We start from the raw sequence: 16,799 nt of genomic DNA on the forward strand, positions 1-16,799 counted from the left end.
TTTTCCAATGGTATGGTATGGTATGCATACTGTGGCTTTGGAGCCAGTCTTTGTATCTTGATGTTTGTGGAGTAATTGGTTAATCCACCAGATTTGAAGATGCAAAGGATAAAAAAAATACAGGTAAATAAGAAAATAAATCATGTCCCTATTATGAAATGGAAAGATCAATGTGGTTAAGTAAGTAAAATAATTATAAATAACAATGTTATGAAGTATATGACTACACTGCTGTTATTGTTTTATCGGATAGAGTCCGTGAGCGACTGAAACTTCAACTACATAAGAAACATGGGACCCTCCTAGAAGTTTGTCATGTGGTAGATGCCCTACCGACTAGACCACCATATTTTTCAACTGAAGATAAAAGAAATTATAAATAAAATACATTACATACATTTTGCACAAACTTTATACTGACTGGTACCAGCGATTAAGTTAAAACCGATACACTCCAATGTAGCAACCATGGCTAAGATCAAGAAATTTCCAAAATTATTAATACTGATCACATCATGTGCAATAACTACAACTACATAGACTACACTAACCAAATATACTGTCACGTATTGTTGGGAAGAATCCATAATCATATGCAGATGGCATAACCCCTTCATCATCAGTTAAAGAAGCCTAGAAAAGAAATATAAGAATCTTGTTAGGAAATATATGAATTGAATCCATTTTTATCAAATTACAAATTACTACTACTGATCGACTGGCATTAAAGTTTTTATTTGATTTGGTTTTTGTTATTTAGCATATAGCTTTTCTGCCACTTTTGGCTAATCGTGATTATGAAGATGAGTAATGATACGATGAAGGGACATTCACGAAGAATACCCATGCCCAGGCTGGGATTCGAACCCGGGACCTCTGACATCACAGCATGCTGTGCTAACAACTCCACCAAAGAGGTTGGCTGCATAAAATCATTGATGACCCTGATAAACTACTAATATATACCAGTAACCAGTATTCTACTGATATGACATAAAATTGCAAATATTACATGAATAGGTAATTCACCTTCTTAATTAATGTATGAAACCAGGCAATTGGAATAGGTTTTGTTTTTTCTAATGCATATTCACGGTGTCCCCAAAACTATGACTTCCCCTAGCCAAATGCATCAAAAATCCCTGTCCTCACACTAATACCTTTGTTAAAAACAACAAAAAACACCCAAACAGCAGGATAAAAAACACTTTAGGAGTTAATATTACATGAATAGATAATTCACCTTCTTAATTAATGTATGAAACCAGGCAATTGGAATAGGTTTTGCTGTTTCTAATGCATATTCAGGGTGTCCCCAGAACTATGACTTTCCCAAGCCAAATGCATCAAAAATCCCCGTCCTCACAAATACCTTTGTTAAAAACAGCACGATAAAAAACACTTTAGGAGTTCTTCCCAGCTGACGGAACTTCAACCGTGTCCCTTTCGTCATTCCTTGATTAGCCCTGATGATGATTGAGAGATGCAATCGAAAGCTTGGAAGAACTCCTAAAGTATTTTTTTATCGTCCTGTTTGGGTGTTTTTTGTTGTAACAAGTACATTGCCAGCACGTGACTTAAGAAGTTTTTTCACTGACAAATTCCTTTCTTTGAGTTTTTCAATTAATGTACCATGATCACATAATTACATTGATTTGAAATAATCCTTAAATGAATAGGGATTTTATTGACTTTCTGAAGTGCTCAAACAGAAGATTCATATTTGTTTATTATTGTTTTATAATTATCCTCCACCTTCCCCTTTAGCTGACCAGTTCACACCTTTTTCACATTACTTTATAACATGTTAAACTAATATACTATATTTATAACGATATTGTTTGTACTTTTCTGTAAACAAATTCAGATACAAAAGACATTTTAAAGCACATAGGCCACAGTCATAGTAGGAAGATTACACAAGATTACTCAGTCCAGTTACAAGAAACGCATTGTAGTAGAAAGACTGTTAAAGAACACCATCATAAAAATTACGCAGCACATTTCTTCTTCAAATGCAATAACTTCAGCTACAAACCTGCCTCTTGCAACTTTAGTCCTCTCCTAATTTTTGCCATTTGTGTTCCAATTCTTTAAGTTCATAATCGATTTTTTGTCTCCTTTTACTTCTCCTGTGTTAAGAGCACTTTTCTTAAGATAATCTTCATATCTTTGTGTGGAGGTTCTTATAAAAAGAACTAGTCTCCTGCTAATTGTAATGTGCTCTATTCCTCCAGGTTGTCTACCAAAATAACAACTCCAAAATTCTTGACTTTTGCATGATTTTTTTTTCATTTTTCTTAACCTTTATTTAATCTACTCCTATTTAGGTAAAGTTGGAAATTAGCACTTACGAAATTAAATATTTTCTATTTAATGGAAAACCCCTACCAAAAGGCCAGTTAAGATGAATACTGAAGATGTACTTTTACAAGAGGATTAGACTTGCTTTATCTATTAATACACCCTGGACTGCATTTGGCAGACTAGAGAAGCTCTGACGCCTGGACTCTCAGCCAGTATAATCTAATGTGGGGCTCGTGTTGTATTGTCCATATATGTTTGTGATTATCCTATCATCTATCTCATTTTACCACCATTCATACTCATCTTCATGATTAGCCAAAAAGTGCCAGAAAACAGAACTAAAATACACTAAATCAATCATTGTGATAGAAAAAATTCTTACCAATAAGTATAATTTCTCGACTTCTTGACCTACCTGTCGATTTCTTTACTTTTTCTTGACTTTTATGATTTTCTTCTCTGGTAGACACTCTGTCCTCGCAGAGGCATCCAAAACTTTTGCCTGACAGATGAGTGATTCTTAATGATGGAAAATTCAACTACAACTAAAGTATTTCCAGATATTTGAAACATCCGACAGTTCACTGAATTGAATAGAGCTATGTAAAATTTATCCGAAACAAATGAGTGATCACAACTGGACAAAAATTCTGAGAATTGAGTTCTCAAAGTAGCATATGTTTGCAGACACAATAAATTCAGCACATGAGGATGTCACTCTCCAATGCCAGGTTAAAGCAAGACTACTTCTTACATTTTATTTAACTTTCCGGACTTTTTACAGACACCTCTGATGTTCCATTACCTTCATCTCATCTTTAGGCTATTCCCTTAATCAGACTTTCCAGATTGGGAACACCCTGATATTTAGACTTATACTATACCAAAACATATTTATTTTCATAAGGATGATAACAAAATGATGGAATTTTAGACTAAATTGCAGTATGTGCGTGTAAAAGAAAATTAGTTATTTTAGTGATACATCAATATGCCTATATTGACTGGTACCAATAGGGAACCGATTAATCTGTCCCGCTCGTACAAAAAAATGTTCAAATATTTTAAAATGAGGTACATAGGATTGAAAGTTACTGCTTTTTCAGAAAGTTTTGAACACTGTTTCGCTGTTCAACCAGTTGGTAGGAATTTTACATCACAAAATACCTATTCTTGGGTAGAAACATCATAAGTGATATGAAATGGTAAGCACATGGAAATATGGAGATAACTTTTAACTTACTTTACCTTTATTTTCTGGATAAAGTGAACAGAAATAAGTACTAAATACAATTTAATACATTTCAAACGTGAGTTACAAGTAGCAAAAAATTAATCTTTTTGATGTTAATTATCTCCAAATTCTGCAATATTTAGACAGACTAACTATCCTATAAACTTTAAATATTAACAAAGTATTTGGATGTACAGTATGTAACAAATATTAAACAAATAATCTCTTACCACTTCCATTTTTGCCAAAGGATCACGTTGCATTGCTTACTGAATACCATGCAAATTCAATACTTTTTTCTTCACTTTTTTACTTTATACTGCAATTTCAAAAATCTGTTCTCTCATGTACATGTTAACTGATCTGTCGTGGGATCTCTGTGGTTGGAATAAAATAAATCTTCAAAATGTTTCATTTGATTCTTGTACTTCTAATAACCTTGCTTGTAACAGTGAATATAACAAGGTGGTGTGTATTTATTCCACAAGCACTTAGTATCAGAGTGGAAAATTAAAAGTTCAGAGTTGTAGCTAATGGTGATCCAAAGATGGCTGTGATGTGCATTCAAAAAATAAAGAAAGTAAAGTGCTCCCCTGTGCTATGCACACGCTATGAAAGAGTGTGGGGTTAGAGCCCCACACTTTCTTTATCACGGCCGAAGGTGGGGGTGATGTGATCAGCACCACACCCCTGGCCGCCTTTACCCCACAGAGTTTCCTCCAGGTACCTACTTTATATGATGCTGGGTGGGTGCCAGAGCCGCTTGAACAGGTTGAAAAAGTCCCAGTTCTCCCCCACCGGGGATCGAACCTGGGTCTCTCGCATGGTAGATGTGCATTCAGAGTAAACACATTATTGGTGGGGAGCTGGTATTACAAGAGCAAACAGATCATGTTAGGATTACCTTGCTTGATATTATGTGGCTTCAAATTTATCATACTAAAGCCCATTAAAGCCATTACAACCAAAGAACAAACCCAGACATTTCATTTCCAGATGTCATTGTTTCCAAGTACAAAAACGATGTTGCCACACTGCTGATTTTTGCTCCGTCGTACATGACACCTTCTGCTGTCAACATGCACCTTTTGCTTGCGGTTCAGGGAGAGGTAGAGGATTGGAGACCCAGACCCTCTTCCTGCCTTACGACGGAAAAGACAAAACTAGGATTTGAAGTTGGTTCTTTGAGAGGTCGGACTTACTATTATTATGCTGGCACCTTAGTACTTATAAAACGTACAGTTGTATGTGAAGCCTATTTTGTCAGTTAAATATAATATGGCCCCGACAAATTGCTCCAGTACTAGATTGACTCACATGTCAGTATTTAACATTCATGGCCATGTATACAGTAATTGGGTGGAGTTCAACTTACAACAGGCCAAAGATGGTACAGTCATGGACATGTCTGGGTTATAATGATCCTATTGAAAGTCAATGGGATTGTTACAACCCAGAAGTGTCCATGACTGTACAATATTAATAGTTGTAATCTAATTGTTACTATTTAATGTGGAAGCTGTGGTGGTCCAGTCAGTAGGACATCTGAGTGTCACATGGGAGAGAGGTTACATATCCAGGGCAAGTGATCTCAGCTGGGAATTTTTCAGACTCCTCCTGCATAAGGTTGCTCTGGAGTTCACCCAATCTCTAATAAAATGGGTGTCTGGAGATAGCTAGAGCGGTGCTGATCGTATCACCTCCACAATGTACATATGCAATGGTGGCATTAATGGGTCAAGGACCTCCAAGGAACATCTCTGGTTGAAAGTTGTTGAGCAATGTTCTCACTGAAATTGCACCCATCAAAGAAAAATTTGAAAATTCACATTCTACCAAAAGGTGGCAGTGTGTATGGCAAAAAAAAAAGAAAAGATAAGCCATCACAACAATAATAATTTTCTTTATAAAGGAAGCTCGAGCAAAAGTGATTATTTTTTTTGGTATTATAGTCTATATGTAATTTGATTGATTGATTGATTTGTTTTATTTTACTTTGCGGTCTGTGCCTCTTGGCTAATTTGCGAAGATGGGGATGACTGATGAAATTGATGAATGGACATTTTACAAACAACCATGCCCAAGTGCAATTCAAACCCAGGACCCCTGGCGTCGCAGCACGATGTGCTAACCACTCAGCCACAGGGTCCAGCTATATGTAATTTGACATACCAGAAAAATGACATAAAATATAATTTCCACAGATATATAGAAAGTTGTTTTTTCAATTCGTTTATCTAAACTACAATTTAAGATTAATACAAAAATAATATTTTACAAATGGTTGTCAAATATAATTTATAATTAAATCATTCACTGTAGAAATATACATTATTCTTTGTTGTACTGTATAACTGTGATTAAATAAATAGTTAAGAATGATCCAGTGTTCCTCCTTCCCTTTCTCCCAAGTCACAACCATGCTTTAGACTTCCCGCATCTCTTCCTCTTCACAGAACAGAAATAACTAGCTTTCTATACCTCCATGCTTGTTTCAAAAGCACATGCTTCAATTGGTGGAGAGTCTGTCATGAAAGGATTTTAGAGTTGTTCCTAATTAGAAACTTTCAGACGTTAACCATGAATTCAAGAAGAAACGCACTGTGTTCTCTGATGTCACCTCCTTTAAGCATGGAATTCAATGTGTTTCATTTGACCATGCTTTACCACTGATACAGAACTCGGTGAGCAAAAAGCTTATTGTTGGATGTCATACCTCAACGATAGTTTAATTGTAAAGACACTTACAATTCACATAAGTAGGTACGATAAATAAAATTTTTTGATTGGAGTACTTTGGGGAAGGTGTAAGGTTTGATGTAGATTTGTTATTGATCTCTTGAGAGAGGAAAAGCATTGAATACTCGCAACTATACTAAATTGTGTATGTATTCAATATTATTCTTAGTACAGTATATTTGAAATTAAATTTTGTTTGTTGTAACAAACCCCCACCCCAAAAAAAAAATGGTTGGGGGGATTATTGAGGCCAAGATTGTTGGTGGGGGGAAATCCCCCCAGGATTTTGCACCCTGAACATATTCATTTACTTTGACCAAGCTACACATTATTTTGTTATTTTTTAGTTACTTTTGTCACCTTTCTGCATCTTTGACTTCATTACAATGAAAAGAATGACGGACAATTATTGAATGAAATACTTGACAGAACAAGGAATGCTTAGTTCTGGATTCCACCCTATGCCTTCCGGCTTCACACCATGTACAAATATTATAACTAGGGGGTGGATTTTTTAATATTTTTTTTTCTTAAGGAAAATTCTTATGCTCTCAACAGATTTATCCATTTCACTTGATGTGGATTACTCTGGTAAAGTTTTATAGTGCATATAAATGCATATTTGGGACATTAGTGCATATTTTAGCTTATCGTGCATATTATTTGCATATACTGGGAGTAATTTTCATGTAATTGTGCATTTCAAGTTTGTGCGCTTCATTTTTCTTGTTCTTTGCATCAGCATTAAAAAATAGCCTACTTTGTCTGGTCATGGGCACTAGTTGGGTCAAGGACATTCAAAAACTCATCTCATAGCGTTACAGGTGGTCTGGTTGCGAAGATAGAGAAAACTCATCCTTTCATCAACCAACGAACTTTCAGAGATGTGTGTCACATTTCCAAATTCCACTGGGGTCGCATTATTTGAGGATTATCTGTTAATGTGACATCTTGATAAATCTGTGTGTGTGCTGCAGAAGTGACAATAAATGCCAAAGTAGAGAAGTAACAACATATTGCTCCAACAGTGGGTAGAAATCAATGATACGTCTACAATTGCCAGCAGTTATATTTATTCTCAAGTATGCTCTAAACATGTAATACATTTCAGGTATTTAGAGTAGCTTTTGGCAGCTTAAATGAAAATTTGCCGAAATGCAAATTTACCTTGCTCAAACAGAGCTTCCATTTTTGGTAACAAAAAACATTTCTCTGGACACTGTTATTTTTTGCGGACAATGCTGCTGTATAACCTAGTGAAGTATCATTCTGTTATTTGAGTAAAAAATAAAAAGAAAGTAGAAACTAAGGGAATAATGGTCAGATAATGAAAATATGCACTATGAGCGTATTTTACTCTTAAATTAAGACATACTAATAATGCAATATTTTTTTGCAATTATGTCTGTTGATGGATTGCAGCTAAATATTTAAACAACATACTGGTGAGGAGCATGATTTTTGGGTGACTTTCTTCACAGGGGGAACCTGTCCAGGATTTGCCTGGGTATTCCACAACTGAAATTTATATATTTATTTGAAAATCCTGGATACAGAAAAAATCCATTTTACATCACAAGAAATGAAACGAAAAAATACTGTGGAGCGACACCTTGTAAAATGGAAAGAACATTTTCAAAATACAAAGACTTACTTTCTGACAATCGCAAGAATCTGCTACCTGAAAACATCGATAAATAACATCTAGTGTATTGAATAAGATATTGATTAATGCAAAGAAAAAGAGCATAGTGTTTCCAACAAGATATGTATATTATTATAATTGCAATATTGCAGTTAGGAATGAGTGTAATATAATCATTTTGTTACATGAAACTAAAATCTTGTAAATTAGTATTTTTTGGTCATCCTAAATAGCGCAATATATCACACTTTCATTTCTATAATTGCAGTCAGTAAGTAACTGATTTGTTTACTTTGCATCTAAGGGGTACAGAACCTTAAAATACTTTGTTTTGACAATTTTTAGTGCATATTTTGACCTTTTATAGTGCATATAAATCTGCCCCTAATTATAAGTCAAAACACTGACTGTGATGTATCAGTACGTTTCTTGAAAAGCTACGTCGGCCTAAATGTTCCGCCTTTCATGACACGTGGGTATACAAGGTGCAGAAGAAAAGTAATGAGACTGGCAATGCTGCGCATGAATCAACAAAGCTGCTGACTTCCCCTTCACGTGGCAGTTAGGTTAACCCATGCCGTTGACTCAATAAAAGTTTGAACTTGCTACAGTTGCTACACGATTGTTGAGAGCGTCTGAAGTGAAGTTGTGTTTGTGAGGTGCATTACAAAAATGGACTGGCAAAAATTGGAACATTTTGCTATCAAATATTTTGTAAAGCCTGCCGAATCCACTACTGTGACTTATAAAAAGTTTGGGCTTGTGGAGAGCATTCCCTAACCAGGGCACAAATCCTTCTTAGAAGACTGAGAACAGGTGGAAGACGAACCTTGCAGGAAGACCTTCTACCTAAAAAACGAACGACAATATGGAAAGAGTGAGGTCTCTTGTAAGGTCAGATTGTAGATTGATGTTGAGAATGATCAGTAGAGTTAAATTTGAACCGGTTTACCATCCATCAAATTTTAACAAATGATTTTGGCATGAGAAAAGTGTGGCACGTGTGTGACCAGGCATTGCAAGCACTTGGATGCTACACACGACAATGCCCTATGTCACATGGCAGTCTCCATCAATGAATTTTTGGCAGAAAAAAGGATTTGTGGTTTTTCAGCCCCCATATTCGCCGGATCTCAGTCCCTGTGACTTCTTTTGGTACCATTGACCCTACATACCCCCGCGATAAGGTGATGATTTTTGTGTCATTTATGAAGATTATGTTCTACACGAATGATTTGTGTTGCTTTTAGCTTTAGGAGATGTATTATAGTGGAGTAATGGGAGTTTTTTGATGAGATTATTTATGACGTCATTTTCATCATTGCCATCTGCATGTGATAAGAAGGAACATGTTGTTATGTTGTTTGTGTTTTGTAATTTGTAAATATCGGAGATTGAAGGTTGGCAATCCCAGTGTTATGTCAGGGAGTGCGATTTACTACAGACAATGTTTTGGTTGACGAGGAATGCCTAGGAAGTTAGGTTAGGCCTGTTAGGTTAGGTAGCATTAGCATAAATACAATGACAAATTATTATTTAGGTTAAGAGTACTAAACCTAGCTAGCCTAACCTAACAACGTAGACCCCGTGATGTCAGAACACAAGGTTGCTAAAGTGTTGTGCAATAAGTGAGAAAGTAATGTGACATGGTATTGCCCCGGATTTTCTTTGGAAGGTGGGAGTGCATTTTTAGTGTGGTAAGTGCTATCAATGAAAAAGTGGGATTCGTCTACGAATTGACACATTTCGTAGCAGAAAGTGCATTGTTTTAAGGTTAGTACTTTTTAAAATTATATATTTTTTGTTCGCATTGGAAATAGTTGTTAGGTTAGGAGGGCCAGGTTTGGTCACAATAGTGATTTCACGTTGTTTTCTTAGTACTTTCAAAAATTATGTATTCTCGTTCGTATTGGAAATGCTTGTTAAGTTAGCAGGTCCAGATTTGGTACCGATAGTGATTTCATGTTTTTGTTACGTCAGGAGTGTTAGTTTTGCTGCTGTTTGGGAATTTTTTACGGGAAAAATGAGTGAAAGTAGTCCAGAATAGGAGTTTCTTGTGCTTACGCGGGTCATACTTTGCGATCAAATATCTCCATTATTTGTGGTTTCCTAACACTGGAACCACTTTTATATTACGTAAAACGTTGAAATCTGTCAATTAAAAAAAATCGAATAATAAACGAAGATTGTAATAAGTATATTCTCTTTTGCTGTGTGGTCTTAAAAAAAAAGAGTAGAAATAAACAAGGTGGCACATATTGCATCTACAAATGTCAGCTGGTAGCCCTGTCTGAATGTAGGCTTGCATTCTCGTGCAGCTGCAAGAATCACAATCAGTAGCCATGAAACATTGGCAGGTTGACACACAAATCTCAGCACTGGAGGCATGTTCCAATCAGTGCAGCATGCATCCCACACTTGTATTCTCTGGCATCCCGATGTGTCTCATCCAACCATCACATCACCACTGGACAATAAGAGTCATTGTCTGGTACACCTCATTATGCTGTGCAGCACAGGTTGGTTGTTATTTTAACTGGATCATTGCATTGCCTGCAGCATCTCCTGAATGGAATCTGTTCGGATGAATGTCTCTACTGATGTAATTCATGTCTGAACAAGATGGTGAAAAAATTGTCAAAACCCACATTTTGCACCCTTATAACTTCGGGAACACAAAAGATATGGACCTGCAACTTTGCATAGGTTCCTACCAGAGCTAGGACCTTGTTGATTTGACATGGAATGGCTCAAATTTATGTTTTTATATATGAGGGTTGTTCAATAAATAAGTTTCCCTGTGCCATAAAATTTGTTACAAAAATAATTGAGTAACACTATGAACATGGTTGACAAGACCTATCCGTCACCTTCAATGAACGATAGACATTTCTCTCGCAGATGTGAAGGCACATGCGCAGAGGGGATGGAAACGACTGAACATTGTGAAACGCGTCATTAGAGAGGGCAGCATGGCAGGTGAACGTGTATTGGACAGCTGGTGCCAAGAAGAAGTGTGTGCCGTGATTCGGTACGAATGGGCAAATGGCTCGACATCCACAGGAAGCTGGTTGCCGTGCCCAGTGACACTGTAATGTCTGTGCAGATGGTCAGAAGGTGGTGCAACTGTTCACCGAAGGCAGAGTAGGGATTTTTGATTAAGTTCAATCCAGTCGTCCCTCAACTTGTTCCACTGATGAGAACATTGCGAAAGTGGATAAACTGATCCAGGGGAACAGAAGAATCAAGGTTTGTGAGGTGGCCAACACGTTGAACATTTCCCTTGGGACCGCTCCCAGCATCATCCATAAGGACGAGTGTTGCACAGGGCTTCGATAAGCTGGTGCAGCGTTGGGACAAGTGCCTCAATGTGCAAGGCAATTATGTTGAAATGTAGTAGAGGTATGTACTTATCTAGACATGTAGAGTTTGCATGTACATATTATCAAATAAAAATATTACAACATACGGAATGTTATTTTTTGAACGACCCTCGTACATTAATATTGACATTTGATTTTTTTACAACTGAATCCAATTTTGGCAAATACGTTTTCAGTCTTGGCACCTGAAGGTTAGTCACCAAATGACAAATAAAAATAAAGTCCCAGTTTCGAAACATGCTATGTTTGTATAACACAAAACTGCCATTTAAAGAAAATAATAAAACTGCTAAGCACCTTTGTCCCTAACATATACACAAGATATAAATTTTACATGTCACACATTTTTTTTGTTAGAAATAAAACAAAACCTTTTGTATTAACTAGGCAATACAGAACTTAAATGTTTTTGTACAATTGTTTGTAAGTTTTTGAAAATTGACAGAACTTTATGAAAATTATTATCCTGAGAAAGAACACCAGGACGTTTATTTAGACAGTTCATGAGGTTGCTCACTATTTGCGATATTTCTTCATACAGGGCACTATTTAAGGGATACGATAAAGTATCACATTGTGAATTTAGATTCGTTAATGTCTCAATGCTAGATATTGACGAAAAGTCTAGAACCACTTTGGTGTTCCTCCTGATACTGGCTACAATGTCGTCTTCAAGTGGGGCATGCCTAGTGGAACTGTTAAGCTGGACTGTTTCGTGGCTGATTTCTGCTGGCTGAGCCTGACCAATTAGAGCAGATGTAACCTTTTTCTTTCTTGTGTATTTTTTCCGGCATTCAGATACCTTGAATTCAGCAGAATCCGCAGCAAGTGCTGGTTGAACCACTGCAGAAGACAGAATATTCTCCGAGCTTCCGAACGAATGTGTTATTGAATTGTAACTGATGTCGCTTCCATAATAAGGTTCGCTGAAACTGACACCTTCAGGTCTTTGTACAGGAAAGACGTTCATGTTTCTACCAAACGACGCCAGCATGGAACTATACGAAGGCAGCACTGTTTCAGAATTTCCACTCTCGTTCACATATAAGGACTCAAGAGGAACATCGTTGTTGCGGTGCACTAAACCGGTTATATTATCACTAGAATCTCTGTACAGGGGTGCGGTTGCGGTATCGAAGAACTTTTCACTCTTATGGTGATAAATGTTGTATGAATCTGTTCGAAAACTATCATCTATGTTATTTCTCTGTAAGGATGAGCATGTTTTGTCTCTACTGTCTTCAGTATCTACAACCGAGGACAGGTTAACTTGTTGCTTGTTAAAAGGTGTCATCGTATTATTTTCCCCTTTCCACGTTCCAGGAATCGCTTCGATCTCCTGAGTAAAGTCTAACTGCATATCTGAACTCAAATGACAAGTTTCGGGCCTGTTGCTAGTAGAGCAAATCGGAAGAAAATTATCTTGAACAACGGAACATGTTTGATTCGCATTACAGATTTTTGGCTGCAGGAAAGAGGTTACGATTTCTTGCAGTGGTTTTTCAGTAACAGTTTCGGATCTTCTACTCGATTCTCCAAGTGTTTGACATATCACATCTCCGATATCGAAAGATTCAGATTGGAAATTGCTTGTGCTCCCAAACCGTTTGTCACTTTCACACTTTTCACTGCTCTCATAATCACCAATCCAGGTTTCTCTGCAGACATCCTTTTTGCCAGAATCCACCCTAAGAAACAGGAAGGAGGTAGAGTGAGCAGTGCCTGATAAAGGAAGACTGAACACATTTAGAATGTCGTTAACGGAGAACACTTTCTCTGTGATATCAACAGCTGAAGTATTAACTGACGAGGGCCTTTCAACGGGATTGATGATCATCTTTCCTCCATCGATGCTTTTATTTTGTTCATCTTTCTGGTTCCCTTCTCCAGTTTCGTCAGTGCACAATGTCAGCTTTGGAACCTGAAAACAGAAAAGCATAGTTACAAACTGGCAAAAGAGAGACGTTTAAACAGTTTGGGTGTAGACTTTTTACATTGCACCTCCGGGGCTGCTTAACGGAGGTTTTACATAATATGGGAGTTTTATTAAGGCTTAAAATACTCACACAATTCATTTTTTAACCATGCACCTTTTAACCAATCCTTGTGTTTTTTTATGAAAGTGACACAACATGATTCCAATGCCAAGAAAAGCCTGAAGAAGGGGAAAGCATTTTTAGTGTTTTTAGAAAAACGTTTTCTTTTTAATAAAGACATCATTTCGTTTATCTTAAGTGAGTAATACGCACTCGTGCTAACATGTGTTTACAAATTAGAGAAGGACCAATATGAAAGTGCAATAAAATTCCAATTAAAAATTTACCGATAGCCAATATTCTGCTGATCTGATATAAAACTGCAAATTCCCTTTGATGATTACGAATGATTCATTACTATCTGTCGAAATCGTGAATGTGTGGGGCCCTACCTTCATATCCCCATAAATGCCTTCACTGCTCGCTGCAGAGAAAGTTGTTGAACCGATACACTAATAGTTTTTCTTGTTATGTACGCATTGCTTGCATTATAGAATTATTTTCCTGTAGTTTACGGTTATTACAAGCATAAGAAAACAGTTTTTCTTTGTGACGTTTCAGGAGAACACACGCTCCTTTCATCAGACATTTATTTTCATTTTGACTAAAGATACAGTTATAACAATGGTTAGTAATTTTTTAAACAAAAAGAATCTGTTATATAATGGATGTTGTCAATGTTTCTCCTGAAACGTCACAAAGAAAAACTGTTTTCTTATGCTTGTAATAACCGTAAACTACAGGAAAATAATCCGATACACTAAGATGGCTACATTGTCTGATACTGATAAAGTACCGACTAATCCATCTCATTCCAAATTCATACTTGATATCTCATCTTTTATGCTCATGAATCACAAACAATGAAACCGAAGGAAGCATGAAGGTACCTTCTCCACATCATTCCCTGCTGAGGCACTTTTGCTGGACCTTAAGTGGCGTCGTTCATGATGGCGGCAAGAACTCTGGTCGGCAAAGGGTCGCTTGCATGTCTTGCACCTAAAAGGCTTCTTTCCCGAATGCAATATGAGATGCCGTCGCAGGGTCTGACGGTGACCAAAGCTCTTCTCACATATAGAGCATGTGTATGGTTTCACACCTGCAATGAGAGAACAATGACCAAATGCAATCATCCCTTGTGTATGTACTTTTGTAGGAAAGTATTTCTAATTTCACAGATAATGGTAAACACATTTTTGACAGGGGAAAGTTTCTGAATAATCCCACAATTTTAATGATAAGAATAATACAGGGTGTCCCACGAACAGCGCAACTGGGAATTAAGAGTGGCGTTACTTTGTAACCGAAACCTGTACATACATAAGTCATACACCAAATGTTAGCCCTGTCCAAGTAGATATTTTTAAACATAGAAACAACAAACGGGGTGCAGTGTTGTTCATGCAGTGTTGCCAAATGTAAGTGAAAGTGTAAATTTATTTTTCCACAAAGCATGGAAAATTTCATGTCAAACATTCGTACGGAAATTTGGACGTCAATTTCCACCTTGGGTAGGTGCACTATTTCGTCATCTATAGTTCAGAGAAGAAAACCGATCGTTTTCGCGTATAGCCAATCCTGAAATGCCTCGTAAAGGCGTACCGGTCCAAATGGGTGTTTTAAAAAAAATATGAGGTACAGTGGCAACACTGTTGATGTTTGAAGGCAACAAAAGGTGTGTTTAGTGATGGTCTATGACATGGAAATTCTGGAAACAGGAAAAAAAGAAAATGAAAATTATGGTGAAAAAAGTGTTACTTACCTACTCCTGGCAACCATGCAATGCGCGTAACAGGCAGTGTAGCTTTACAAAAGATGTTGAAAATGACAACCATTTTCCCTGAGGCATTCATCAACACGTTTTATCATGTTGGAAGCAACTTTATGCAAGGTTGATTGGTTTATATTGTTAATGGCTGTGCAAATGTTTATTTTTAGATCATCAAGTGTTCTTGGGTTATTAATGTAAACTGTTTGTTTCAAATAACCCCACAGAAAAAAATCTGGAGACGTCAGATCCGGGGAGCGACTGGGCCATAAGTTTTTGCTTATAATGTGATCGCCAAAAAACTCTGCCAACATGTCTAAAGTTTCATTAGACATGTGACATGTTGCGGAGTCTTGTTGAAACCAACAATCACGTTCATCACGTTCCAACAGAGAAATAAACTGTGTGATAAGGTCACGATAAACTATTCTGTCAACTGTTGTGTTGAAAAAGAATGGACCGATTATTTTTCTCCGCGAAATCGCGCACCACACACCGATCTTTTGTGGATGAAGTGATTGTTCATGTAACAAATGGGGATTGTTACTTGACCAGTGTCGAGAATTTTGACTGTTGACATATCCATTTAAGTGGAACCATGCTTCATCCGTGAAAAAAACCTTATCCAAAATATTCACACCATTGTCTCTAATAAAATTTCTAAACCACTGGCAGTATCTTACACGTGCACCTTTGTCTGCTTCCTTCAGTTCTTGCACAGCCTGTACCTTATATGCACGTAGGTGCAATTGTTTTAACGCTCGGTGAGTTGTTGTTTTTGATACACCTGACTGTGCAGCAAGTTTACGAACAGATTTCCTGGGAGATTGTGATATTCTCTGCTCCACATCCTGCAGCACACCTTGTGTCAAAACTGGTGGTTGTCTGTGGTAGGGTTTGTCATTAACTGATCCTGTTTCACAAAATCTGGAAACAAGTCGATATATCGTCGAATATTCTGGAACACTGTTATTCGGATATTTCTCGCGAAACACAGTTTTTACACTAGCGTACGATTTTGAACAAAAATAATGTTCCACAATGAACACCCTCTCTTCCAAAGAGTACTTCATTTCACAGAACAATTCTAATCTTCCCCTACAAACAATGCGAAATGCACGGCTCAAACAGTTCTGAGTACACAACTAACTGATTCTTTTGTTCTCGTTCGGTGGGCGCTCTTATCGCATTGCATGGTTGCCAGGAGTAGGTAAGTAACACTTTTTTCACCATAATTTTCATTTTCTTTTTTTCCTGTTTCCAGAATTTCCATGTCATAGACCATCACTAAACACACCTTTTGTTGCCTTCAAACATCAACAGTGTTGCCACTGTACCTCATATTTTTTTTAAAACACCCATTTGGACCGGTACGCCTTTACGAGGCATTTCAGGATTGGCTATACGTGAAAACGATCGGTTTTCGTCTCTGAACTATAGATGGCGAAATAGTCCACCTACCCAAGGTGGAAATTGATGTCCAAATTTCCGTACGAATGTTTGACATGAAATTTTCCATGCTTTGTGGAAAAATAAATTTACACTTTCACTTACATTTGGCAACACTGCATGAACAACACTGCACCCCGTTTGTTGTTTCTATGTTTAAAAATATCTACTTGGACAGGGCTAACATTTGGTGTATGACTTATGTATGTACAGGTTTCGGTTACAAAGTAACGCCACT

The 16,799-nt window shown here is 37.0% G+C and overlaps 2 protein-coding genes across 4 annotated transcripts in view; both read right to left on the reverse strand.

The window, feature by feature from the left end:
• Positions 1-3,876, reverse strand: part of LOC145989199 (glutathione hydrolase 1 proenzyme-like) — a 39,665-nt gene extending 35,789 nt beyond the window's left edge. Inside the window, exons 1-2 of the mRNA XM_083124501.1 lie at positions 3,772-3,876; positions 552-633 (exon numbers count right to left, since the gene is read on the reverse strand). Of these exons, the coding sequence (XP_082980627.1) occupies positions 552-633; positions 3,772-3,804 (115 nt within the window). The 5' untranslated portion in view covers positions 3,805-3,876. The remainder of the gene's footprint in view (positions 1-551; positions 634-3,771) is intronic.
• A 7,657-nt stretch (positions 3,877-11,533) lies between these two features.
• Positions 11,534-16,799, reverse strand: part of LOC145988518 (uncharacterized) — a 28,458-nt gene continuing 23,192 nt past the window's right edge. For all 3 annotated transcript variants that reach the window (XM_083123409.1, XM_083123408.1, XM_083123407.1), the window contains 2 exons: positions 14,235-14,443; positions 11,534-13,229 (listed from right to left, as the gene is read on the reverse strand). In XM_083123409.1, the coding sequence (XP_082979535.1) occupies positions 11,688-13,229; positions 14,235-14,443 (1,751 nt within the window). In that variant the 3' untranslated portion in view covers positions 11,534-11,687. The remainder of the gene's footprint in view (positions 13,230-14,234; positions 14,444-16,799) is intronic.

The sequence above is a fragment of the Lepisma saccharinum genome, chromosome 6, assembly GCF_977018435.1.
Source record: "Lepisma saccharinum chromosome 6, izLepSacc3.1, whole genome shotgun sequence".
Taxonomy (NCBI): domain Eukaryota; kingdom Metazoa; phylum Arthropoda; class Insecta; order Zygentoma; family Lepismatidae; genus Lepisma; species Lepisma saccharinum.